Genomic DNA, 12,654 nt, shown 5'->3' with positions numbered 1-12,654 from the left:
CTATAAATATTTTAACATGTATCTCTAAAAGATAAGAACTCCTTAAAATAATACTTCCTTAATATCAAATAAATTGAATGAAATTTTAATTGCCTGTCATCAAACTATAATAGTGATCTGGTAGCATAATTTCCGTTGTGCCTCTCAAGGGGACCAGGCAAACCAATCTGCTGCTCAAGGCATCTTCTCTGTAATGTAGAGATGGATCCTACAGGTTAAGACGTGTTTTTTCTTCAAACAGATCCCAATACGTTTATTTTTCAATTTGAGGTTTAAAGCCTTCTTGATCTTGAGGTTATAATGACCTAGCCATATGGCCTAGCTTAGATACGTATGTACCTCATCTCTTCGAGCATTACTTACCTGCAGGTGGTCTGTCTGGTTTCTTAAATATAGTTAATGTCACAGAGGATAACCAACATTATTTCCAAGTTCTGAAAACGCTTTGACCTCATAGGAGTTGAGTTCAGCCACCTTCTGATTAAAGCTTCTAAAGATATAAAAACTGAAAAATTTGTGGTTGAAGTTTTTTGCACTTGCGTCCATTCTGTTTTTAAAACTTAATGCATTGTAGATGAGATGTGAATATGTTTTAAAACGTCTGTTACTCTAATGTGCATGAAACAAAAAAAAAAAAACCCTGAGAATTTATTGTGTATACTTTCTGTGGTGTGGGACCCTTCAGGGTTGGTTTTCAAGTTTGACCTCTGACTGATTTTTGGTTGTTTGTGAAAGAACCCCAGTTTTTTGTTTTTTGGTTTTTTTTTGAAATTTTGTATCACAGTTGTAATGCTTGCACATGTTAAAAAAATATCAACATTAGAAGTGTTTAGTGATCTGTATCTTCTTCCTGCTCCTGTCCCTCTGTTCTTCTCTCCAAGAGCTCCTACTGTTAATTTATTCTTCCAAGTGGTTTGTTTTTTAAGGGGTGAGGGGAGATATGAGTATATATATAGGTCTTTTTTTTTTTTTAATACACAATAGTATATCAAGTTCTGAATGTTGCTTTTTTCACTCAGTATATTTAGAAACATTTATTTGGAGACATAGGACACAGCACTTTTAAGTTTAACATGTAGTTTTTAAAAGTACATTTCAAATAAGCCAAAGCAGAGAAGTAAATGTATTTTTCATTGTTGTATCAGAATTTTGAATTTCCTGTTTTAAAAATGCCATTTGAGACAGTTCCATAGTTGATCTGTTTCTTCCCCTCAGCCATCCCAAGTATAGAGAGATCAGTTGTCGACAGACTGCAGATATATGTTAAGGAACAACCACTTTGGAATGCGGTTTGGCGTAACTGGGTAGAGCATGTCCATCTCCTTTCTCGTGGCCATTCTACCCCTAGGTATATATGCTAGCAAAACTCCTGCACGTGTGCGGCAGGAAATGGATGTAAGAATGTTCCTAACAGCATTGTTTGTAGTAAGAAAAAGGAAAAAAAAAATCAGCTAGAAGACCCCAAGTGTTCATCAGCAGTCCATTGGATAAATATTCTAGTATATTCCTACAATGGAATTTCACAGGAATGAGACTGAACTACAGCTACACACGTGAACATGGATGAATCTCAACATAATGGTCAAAAAAGCAAGTCACAGAAGAATACATCCACTATGATTCCATTTCTGTAAAGGTCAAAAACATGCCAATTAAATATATGGTAACTAAAAGGAAATGATTAACACAGAATTCATTGTTACTGTTGCATGGGAGGGGTGGAGGGAGAAGTGATTGTGGAGGGCAACAGGGCCTTCAAAGGAACTGGTGATGCTTATTTCTGAAGTTGGGTGGGTGATATGTGGGCAGACATTTTTAAACTGTGTATATGTGCTTTTGTATGTATGATATTTCTTAATAAAATCTAAATTTAAAGAATGGGAAAAGGTCTTGGTGTAGGTAGTGACTAATAAAATAGAAATATAAACAATGTATTTCATGAAAATTCATTCTGCTTCAACAAGTCACAAATTAAAAGATACTATTTAAGTGCCAAATTTAGGCTCTTAATTGTAGTTCTTTAAAAGCTAGAAGCAGGACCTAAATGTATGTTTTCTTTGGGATACCTTATTTTTAACTTGACATGATTTTTCATTTGGGTGCCAGCCAGGGAAGCTGATGCTTTTATTCTCCTGTCTGAGCAGCTTCCGTGGAAGCTTTTCTCTCGGATTTATGCCATTCCAGTAAGAGAAACTGCGGAACTGAGAAGAGCTGAACTCCTAGCCCACGGTCAGCACAACCTTCCCCACTCAAGTTAGATTATCACCTCAGAGAGGCTACTGCTTTTTGGTCTTGTTCTAATCTTAGGGGTACCATGGTGTGTTAAGAAAAATGGTTTACTCTTTAAAAGGAGGGAGGTGATTGAAACTTGCAGATTCGCTTGAAAACACATGAGAGTCATATAACCTAGCTGTGTTATCAGTTAGCAGTGCTCCTTCTCCCACCCATGTCCTCCAGCTGAGACTTGGGTCCATTCCCTGTGAACTTAGGACCTGGCTATGAATTCATTCAGCACACAACTGAGGGCTACCATGTGCCAGGTGCTGGTCTGGTAGGTTGAATACAAAGTAGATGAAGCTCCCGTCCCTAGTGGAGCCTGTATTCTCCCGAGGCTGTTAGGTATTTAGGAAGGACTTCTGCTCTGAGTGCCAAGGAAGGATGGAAAGGGGCATCAGTGCTGAGTTACAATCACCCCATTGTAAGTGAACATAGATTGTGAGAATTCTGGATCGTCCCATGCTTTATTTTAACGTAAATATTTTTTTGGAACTTTCTACAGCATTCTGGTACCTGATTCATTTCTCTTAAAGTGATTTTAAAATCTCAGTGGAATTGCACCTTACTCATTAATTTTTAAAACCAATGCATGAAGTGAAAATTTTATGTTACTCTTCAAATTTGGTTTTATTCTGTCTGCAATTTAAGACTGTTCGTGTTTGTTATAAAAACTAACACGTAATATGTTTGGGTACCGGGCTGTGTTTATTAGTAACAAACAGGTATTGGATTTGGTCATCAATCTTGCAATAATTAACTTACCACCCTCACTGATATTACTGTAATTAACGACTACATAAAAGCTGCGTGAGTTCTGCTATAGGCTCATGTAAGCTTTCTTCCCTGCGTTAATTTTTTTCCAAGTGATAGAATTTCATTCTACCATGTTTATTTTAAAACAATTTAAAATTTCATTTTCTGCAAATGGTGATTTCAGGCCATTAATATGATCAATCCTGAATTCCTGCCTAAATAATTAATGTTACATGAAATTGTACATTTAACTCATTATTTAAAACAAAAACATAATTAGGGAACCTCACTAAAGGTTGATCACCTGTCACCCACTGTCGTATCCTCTGGCATTGGAACAGATGGCTGAGCACTTGGTGGAGTTGGCTTTCTTTTGGAACCATGCTCTCTTTTCAAAATGTGTGACTTAGAACCTAAGCTCCCACTCAGTGCTGAGGTGCAGGCCCCCTAAGAGGCCCATGGATACTGAGCAAATTGCAGATTTGGGTCTCAAATTAACTCAGTATTTTATTTGAATGAAACAGTGCACAAAAATGGTACACACTTCCTGCACCATTGAAAAATTTTCCCTTTTTTTTGAATTACTGGGTAAGATAAATATTCATGTAACAACCATGTGCTTCTTAGCCACCACTTCACCAAAGCTGAGCTATTAAGCTGGCAGTGAGGAAACAGTGGCTTATTTCATGTTCTGGGGATACAGGTAAGACACTGCGCTTGGCCATAAGAAATGTTTACATACCTCAGTACATAAAGGATTTGAGATGGCCTCAGTCTAGGAGTAGCAGATCTGTAAATGGCAATGTGACATAAGTGTGCTAATGAAAGTGACTAAATATAGTGGGCAAAGCAGTACTTGAGTGCAAGCAGCTATTACCTAGAATTTAGTAAGAGTTGGCTCCGAAGGATTCCAGGTAGAGTGGTAGGGGGGAACCTAGCAATGGGATGTGATGACAACCCACCTTTGAGCTAGATGCTGGTGAGGGCACCAACTTTTCGTTTTGTATCACAGAGTTCAGTGCTGTCCCTTTACAGTGTTGCAAGTTATATGTTAGCCAAAATAACCATGAGGGTAGTTATTAAATCATATATCATGGCATTTTTATAGGGTAGTTTTAAAAAGTACATAAATAGGAAATGATAGGACGAAGTGCTCTTAAAAACAGGGAGCGCTGGTTCAGCCAGTGTTGCCAAGTTGGTCCTGGCATTCCCAGCTCCATCAGCTCACCCTGGCCTTCAGGGGTGAGGAGACTGGCCGTTTGTCCTGACAATCTCAGTCAGGCATGCCTCTGCCTGGTCAGGATTGGGGTACAGCTCTACAAAGTAAACTTGTATTGGGAAGTATCATACCTTGAAGTTTTTCAATACCTTTATCTTACTTGTCAAAACACACTGAACTTACTCTTCTTCCAGCCCAGAGAAGTTGGAGATGAAGTTAATTTGCCAAAGTTCACACAGTGAAGTCAGTAAAACCCATACCTGAATTCAGGCTTTGGTATTTACAAAGTGTTAACTGCAGTTTCTCATGTCTGGGTTTTTTTCAATAAATCATTTTTGCAGCATTGCTGTTGTAGCAGGGTTTCTCTGTCAGAGATGGTGTGTGTTCTGTCCATTCAGAGTTTCCATTTTTCGTTAAAATGAGTTCTGTTTCCTGAAAGTTCTGTAGTCTTAGAATGTCCTTAATGTAGAAGAGTATATAGTGGTTTATAAATATGTGAAGTTATTAAATTAAAAAGGCTTAATAATCTTGGCCAACATCTTGGGCTCTTGTCATAACTCATCAGATATTTCTATATTGTCTATTTGTGTATCTGTTTCTGTATCTTTGTCTATTCATGTTAGCAGTTGAGAATATTTCTTTTTCTTTGATATTCTACCATCCATTTATTTTGTCCCTGTTGCAGGTTTCTAAGGGGAATATAGCCCCAAGTTCATACTACTCAAAAGACTTTAGGCTAGGGTATGCCCTTTTTTTAGCTATCTAGAAAGCTGAAATGGACTCAGAGGGTACCTAACAACGAAGTATGAACATCCCACTGCTTACCATAGTTTACAAGGAGTATACCATCAGCTAGGACACCAATAAGAATTGCCAAAGGCATTCATGAAACTTTTTTTTTTTTAAATAATACCCAAGGAAATGAGATTATTTCTTCTGAAATTAAGAAAATTGAGGTGTGTATTTTGAAGCTGGGAAATGTAAAAATGTAAAATTTTCCTGAGATTGCGAAAGCTGACTTGGTAAGCAAATTAAAGGTGGGTTTGTGTTTTCCATCCTGGGAACCATGCCACCTATTTGTTAACCGGTCAGTTCTGCAGAGATTGGTAGAGCCGGACATACTAAACGAGTCAAAATTTGGGCGTTACTTGTCATGCAGTTTTTTAGCTACACAGCACCAGGCTGAAGGTGACCTAGCTACTGTTTGCTTATGCTGATGATGTCCCCCAGCCAGAATTTCCAGTGACTTGAATTTTATTTTCATATTAGAAATTAAAATGTTGAATGATTGGTTCCACGTAAAAATTTTACCCACTAAGAGTCCAGCCTCGCTTAAAAATGGAAACCCTACCTTTCTAAGCAGTGTGTTTGGTAGCTTTCTGATCTTCTCCGCTTGGCCTGGGTAAATCCCCAATTCACAGCAACTCACTTTTAGCAGGTTTTGATAGCTTCTGTCTTTCAGTTCAATTTCAATAAAGTCATTTTCTTTGGGGCTCTGAATTCTGATTTTAAGCACCAGCTCTAGATCATCCGCAAATTCAAATATGATGGTTTGTAAAACAACATACCCATTTTATAGATTTTCAACATTACCAACTGTTAGCAGCATAATTTCTAAACAGTAATAATTAGACAACATGCACTTTCATTAGCTGAGGCTCTTGGAGTGCTGGGTGTGTGCCCCATTATGCTCATTGCAAACAAGCAAAACCTGGTTTGAAGCCGCCTAGGGCTTTAAATATGCAAGTGATACTTAAATGAATCACTTTTGGGCAATACATGGGAATTAATATGTTGTGGATTATTTGGAAAGCTTCAGGGAAATGTACAGCCCTGGGGTTTGGTATCATTGAAGAAGCCATTGTGCAGAGGTGCAAATCACTGTCATTCCCACCCTAGGCCTATGGGACTGGTGAGACTAGGCCCTGAGAAGTGCATAATTCTACCATCTTTTGGGACAATGGCAGTGAATGTGATTCTTCAAACTTACTGTCCTGAGAGGGGCCAGAATGGATTAAAGGTGGAAGAAGCCACATGGTGAGTTTGGCTTTGCAACATGGCCTTGGGCTGAATCCTCACCTAGACAGGTGCCATCTGTACAGAGTTTGACATCAGCTCAGTCAGTTGGCAGCTGTGGATCTGAGCCTTTTTGTTTATATTCACCTGGGGAAGAATTAGAAAAGGAAAGGGTTTAGAGACAGCAACACCTCAGCATTTGGCTATGTGCCAGGGCTGCTGGTTAGGCAAGGGACAGAGGTGCCCCTTCTCTACTTCCTACTCTGAAGCTCCTCCTCCATTCTCAAGAAGAGAAAAAGAAAAAGTCATGGACAAAGCAGTAATTACTTTTGGGCTTGAAGAGTAATTTTCCTTAATCACTGCCCAAATCATGAAAAGGAGCTAAGATAGTATCTTTAAGTGGTGCATAATGGGAGGAAGAAAAGCTTATAATCTGTGCGCTTAACTAAAGTTTCTACCTAAAAATTCTGAGCAGTGTTTTGTGTCTGCAGTCCTCTTACAGAGTTACATGGTTAGAAGGGTCCCTTAATTAAGGAAGAAACTCTTGTGTCTGAAGCTTCATTTATAAGGGGGAATTTTCTCCACTAGAGTGAGGGGAATAGGAGTGAACAGTTATCAAGTGCTTCCTGTGTACCAGGCCTTTGGCATACTTAATTTCTTACACTATTCAATTCGACACATTGAAAACATGTGCAGGCCTTGTGCTCAGCCCTTTGGAAAAGACAGAAGTGTTGGTTTCTGTACTTGAGCTTACAGGCTAGCACGGGAGACAGATGTTAACCAAGTGACCTCTTAAATGTCAGACTACACGGGCTGGGTATGGTGAAGGCCAGTCACACAGTACATTGAAAGCGGAAGAGGGAAGAGGGGCCAAGGACGGTTTCCCTGAAGGTCTGGCCTTTGAGCTGAAGCCTGAAAGAGGAACAGTTAAGATCCATAGGTGTGAGGGGGAGTTTTCCAGGGCCTGGGAACAGCAGAGGCCAAGGCCTGTGTGGCGAGGGAGAAAGACACTTTTGAAGAAAGAAATGCAGAAGTAGTTCAATGTGGCTGCAGGGCAGAGAACATGGAGGAAGAAGTGGGAGGGCCAGGCGGGGGCCAGATTATCTGTTGAAATAGTTCGGATGTTTTGGGTTTTAGTAAAACATATTGTTAAAATTAAGGTCACCTGTCACTTTTTTTTTATGTGGTTACTAGAAAATTTAAAATTATGTATGTGGCTTGTATTATGTTTATTTTTGATATCGTGGGTCTTTTTGATCTTTATCCTAGAACGATGTCAGGCCATTAGTTTTTAGCAGGGGGGTATCATAATCAGACTTGCATCTTGAAAAAAAATTCACTGTCCTCAAAGGAATCCGATGTGGCGTGGACATTATTATTTCCATTTTCAGACAAGAAAATTGAGGCTGAAAAGGTGAAGTCATTTCCTCATTTGCTCCATTAGTAAATGGCGGGACTGGGTGTGACCAGGGCCAGCTACATTATTTGCAGAGCCCAGTGCAAAAGGAAAATGGAGGAACATCAACCCTTCTCCTGGTCACTGCCCAGATCCCCGAGGGACGGCAGCCTCCCCAACTGGATGTACTGGGTACCTGGATGGGGGAGAAATCCTGCCTGGTTGTTCCGTTCGATGGCGTTCAGGACATGCATGGCATTACTGCGCCCAGCCCAGCACCCCCATCTTCCTTGTACTCGTGCCCCCACCAGGGGCAGAGGGTGGCAGCAGAATGAGGTACTCTGGCCAAGGGTGGCAGCAGTTGAGGGGTGGGGAGGGGCAGGCTGGATTGTCCCAGGCCTCGGGGAGCCAAGGAGTGGACTGCACCAGTGAGTTAAGGCTCGCAGTCCCCAGCACATGCTCCATTGTCCCATCTGATGTTACTAACAAAACAGATTCAAAGGTAAATTTGTTAAGAATTTCAAGACGTGACCACAGAGTATTAAATCCCCAGCACAGAGCCCTTTTGTACCAGTTGCAGGCCTGTGAAGCTGGCCCTGGTGGGACTCAAGCAATGCTTCTCCACACAGCCTCCTGCCCCCTGGAAATGAGATGATCCCTCGGGTTCCTCCTAGTGGATGAGGCCTGCAGTCTTCTCTCTGCCCTTTCCCAGAGCTCTTTCCCCTTCTGGGCCACGGAGGCAACTCAGCACTGTGGCCAGGAGCTGAGGCCCGTCTCAAGGCATATCTCGTGTGGCAGCTGGGTCCCAGCCCACCAGAGACACCTGCAGCTGTCCTGAAGCAACAGCTACCCTGGGCCTCTGCTACTCACCCCACACACAGCTCAAGAACTTTCCCCAGCCTGGCCTGCTGCTTGGAAAAGCGCTTTCTAATTGATCTGTCTGATTAAGGTACCCAATGGGTGGACAGGATCTCACAGAGATTGAAAACCATACCCTTTAAAGTCAGGTGAACTTGGGTCTGAATTTTATCTCTGACAATTAATAGCAATGATACCTCAGGCAAGTTACTTAACCTCTGAGTCTCCATGTTCTCATCTGGAAAAGGGGGTTCATAATCTCTACCTCACAGAGTTGTAAGAAGTCAACAAGAGCACAACTACTCCTTGCACATAACGGGCACCAGTAATTGCTGGCTGCTGTTACTACTTATTGAAGGAGACTTGGTGGTGCAATGGTTAAGTGCTCGGCTGCTAGACAAAAAGTTGGTGATTCAAAGCCACCTAGCAGTTTTACGGGAGAAAGACCTGGCAGTCTGCTCGCATAAAGATTACAGCCTAAAAAACCCTGTGGGGCAGTTCTGCTCTGTTACGTGGGGTTGCTAAGAGTCAGAATTGACTCGATGACAACTAACAACATCGTTACAGCTGTTGATATTTGTCTCTCCCTGAAAGGACCGTTGGTTAAGTTGTTCTGCTCTTGATGAAAACACTGGCAGAATTGGGGAGGGTCTTGGGCTGGCGTCGGCCTTTCCCAGCCCCTTCCCCATCCTCCTTAAGGACCATGTATAGAGCAGGACCCCCAGACTTACCTGCTGGCTTCTCCCTGATGTCCTTTTCAGGGTCAGTCATGGTCAGCTCAGCAGCCCCTCTTGCATTTATCCACAGGCTTCCAACTGAATAAAAAACATCTTCAAAAGCCTCAGTACATCTGTCTGCAATTAAACAACATACACTTTCTGGTCATTGGCCCAGTAAGATAGGGCAGGGGTCATTTGTTTTACAGACAGGGAAACTGAAGCTCAGGCATGTCTTGTGACTTGCACAGGTTGATGCAAGTGAGGGAAGGGGCTGCCATTCAAGGCTCCCAATCCCTCCTCAGGCTAAGTCCACGGGGAGACCGTGCAGGCAACGGTACTCACCAGGGGATGGCGCTCTTTGGAGGGGAGGCCCAGCCACTGCACAAGGTCAGACCCTAGGCAGGGTCAGGCCCTCCTCCTCGGAAAAGGTTAACAGCTAATACACAGGGGCAAGAAAAGCCCAACACGTAGTTCCTTGGACTGAACAGACTCCCCACCTGCACCCCCATTCTCTTTCCCTTTTCTCCCAGCCCCTTTCTTTGCGGCTGTGCATGACAAGACAGCAGGAAAACCCCAGCCCATACCTGTGGAGCCTCCGCATGGGCAGTAATCCTGGATCCCTAGATTCCAGATACCAAAATGGAGGAGGGGGGGCTGGAGCAGGAGGTTTAAAGAAGGGTGGTTGGGGCTGGGACAAAGTCCTAGGCGCTGAGGATGGGAGGAGATGCGGGATAAAAGGCAGGGTGTTCAGGTGACTCTCACATTTCATTTCACCCTCTGCTGACACAAGACAGGGCAAATGGCCTGGACACCGAGTGGGCCTCAGCATCACAAAGCTGGAACCCACAGGTTCCCCAACTTAGCTGCTCACTGGAATCACCAGGGAAGCCCCACCTCCAGAGACTCTGACTTAACTGGTCTGGAGTACGGTCTGGGCAACAGGGTTTTTTAAAGGCTTCCAGCTGATGTTAAGGTGTAGCCAGGGCTGATGACTGCTGATTTGGCTAAACTGCTTAAGGAGCAAATGGAGCCTAAACTCAAAAAATAAACCAAACCCATTGCTGTCAAGTCAATTCTGACTCATAGCAATCCTATAGGACAGAGTAGAACTGCCCCATATGGTTTCCAAGGAGCACCTGCTGGATTTGAACTGCCGACCTTTGGGTTAGCAGCTGTAGCTCTTAGCCACTATGCCACCAGCGTTTCCAAATGGAGCCTAAGGGCGGGACATGATAACTGATTGTCACCGGCCAGCCAGGGACAGGCCTGGGGCTAGACCTTCACGTCTGGCTCCTAGGCAGATGTCATTCCCTAGCATGATGGTGCCTTTCTGCCAGGAACAGGGGGATGGTGGGTTGCCTGGCCTGACTTCCTGAGAATGGAGAAGAAAATGCACTTTGACCAGCCAACCTGCCAGGGTGTGGTCAGCCATAAAACGAGCCATCCTGAACCCTACCTGAGCGGAGGAGCCTCATGGTGCAGAGACTGGAGGTGAAAAGGCCTGGGACTTTGAGGGGGAACCTGGGGTTCATTTCCACATTGCTCACCTGCTCTGTGCATTCCCTCATTAATTCACTGAGTCATTCATTCACTCAACAACATTCCCCCCCTTTCTCATTGCTCTTTTTCCTTTTAATTAATTTTTGATTTTAACAGGGGAGTATTACAACTGCTAGCTACAAAAGTGTAATGGTGCTGGAAGTCAGGCCCATGAACAAGGCAGAAGGGGAAGTGCTTGTTGGGTAGGTAATCCACTGCTACTTGGTGCAGGTCCTTGTTCATTCATGATGCTGAACACGGAGTGGCATGTTACTTAGCAGGTTTAGTGAGGTGTGTGAGGTAGCTTTTTATTCTGATATAGTTTCAAACTACAGAAGAGTTGCACACTCCCACATACCTTCTGACAATTGTTAAAATTTTGTCACATTTAATATTATTTCTCTCCGTATGTCTATAAAAACACTCCAACCCACTGCCATCGAGTAGATTCATATGTCTGTATATCTGCATATATATCTATCTAGTCCCTGGATAGTGCAAATGGTTAAGCACTCGACTACTAGCCAAAAGCTTGGTAGTTCACCCAGAGGCAGCTCAGAAGACAGGCCTGGTGATCTGCTTCTGAAGGGTCACAGCCTTAAAAAACCCAATGGAGTACTTCTACTCTGTACACATAGTCGCTATCAGTCGGAACCGACTCGACTGCAACTAGCAATTACGTATCTCTCTCTCTGTATATATTTAATTGTGGTTTAAGTGAAAGTTTACAAATCGAGTCAGTCTTTCATACAAAAACTTATACACACCTTCTAGGAAACCCTGGTGGCGTAGTAGTTAAGTGCTACGGCTGCTAACCAAAAGGTCAGCAGTTCAAATCCACCAGGTGCTCCTTGGAAACGCTAGGCGGCAGCTCTACTCTGTCCTATAGGGTCGCTATGAGTCAGAATTGACTCGACGGCAACAGGTTTGGTTTTCTATGTACTCCTAGATGTTCTCCCCCTAATGAAACAGCATACTCCTCCTCTCCACCCTATATTCCTCGTGTCCATTCAACTGGCTCCTGTCTCCCTCTGCCTTCTCATCTCACCCCCAGACAGGTGCTGCCCACATAGTCTCATGTGTCTACTCGAGCCAAGAAGCTCACTCATCACCAGTATTATTTTCTGTCTTATAGTCCAGTCCAATCCCTGTCTGAAGAGTTGGCTTCAGGAATGGTTCCAGTCTTGGGCTAACAGAAGGTCCGGGGACCATGACCTCCAGCTTCCCTCTTATCAGTCAGACCATTAAGCCTGGCCTTTTTATGAAAATTTGAGATGTGCATCCCACTATATTCTTCTGCTCCATCAGGGATTTTCTGTTGTGTTCCCTGTCAGGGCAGTCATCGGTTGTAGCCAGGCACCATCTAGTTTTTCTGGTCTCAGGCTGATGTAGTCTCTGGTTTATGTGTCCCTTTCTTGTGTCTTAGGTGTTCTTCGTTCTCCTTTGCTCCAGGTGGGTTGAGAGCAATTGATGCATCTTAGATGGTTGCTTGCTAGCGTTTGAGACCCCTGATCCACCTTCCAAAGTGGGATGCAGAATGTTTTCTTAATAGATTTTATTATGCCAATTGACGTAGATGTTCCCTGAAACCATGGTCCCCAGACCCCTGCCCCTCTACACTGGCCTTTGAAGCATTCGATTTATTCAGGAAACTTCTTTGCTTTTGGTTTATTCCAGTTGTGTTGACCTCTCCTGTATTGTGTGTTGTCTTTCCCGTCACCTAAAATAGTTCTTATCTACTATCTAATTAATGAAAACTCCTCTCCCTCCCTTCCTCCCCGCTCTCATAACCATCAAAGAATATTTTCTTCTCTGCTTACACTATTTTCCAAGTCTTATAATAGTGGTCTAATACAGTATTTGTCCTTTTGCAACTG

The 12,654-nt window shown here is 43.0% G+C and overlaps 1 protein-coding gene across 1 annotated transcript; it reads right to left on the bottom strand.

Moving 5' to 3' along the window:
- Positions 1–4,570: 4,570 nt before the first annotated feature.
- On the bottom strand, positions 4,571–9,290 carry ANKRD40CL (ANKRD40 C-terminal like). Its single transcript, XM_049861344.1, has 3 exons — positions 9,247–9,290; positions 5,601–5,751; positions 4,571–4,708 (listed from the first exon to the last, which is right to left on the bottom strand). Exons 1-3 carry the CDS (start codon positions 9,288–9,290, stop codon positions 4,571–4,573), a joined length of 333 nt encoding a protein of 110 aa, XP_049717301.1.
- Positions 9,291–12,654: the final 3,364 nt, after the last annotated feature.

The sequence above is a fragment of the Elephas maximus genome, chromosome 19 (genome assembly GCF_024166365.1).
Source record: "Elephas maximus indicus isolate mEleMax1 chromosome 19, mEleMax1 primary haplotype, whole genome shotgun sequence".
Taxonomy (NCBI): Eukaryota; Metazoa; Chordata; class Mammalia; order Proboscidea; family Elephantidae; genus Elephas; species Elephas maximus.
Note: the sequence above shows the minus strand (reverse complement) of the source record. Positions and strands in the feature narration are given on the sequence as shown.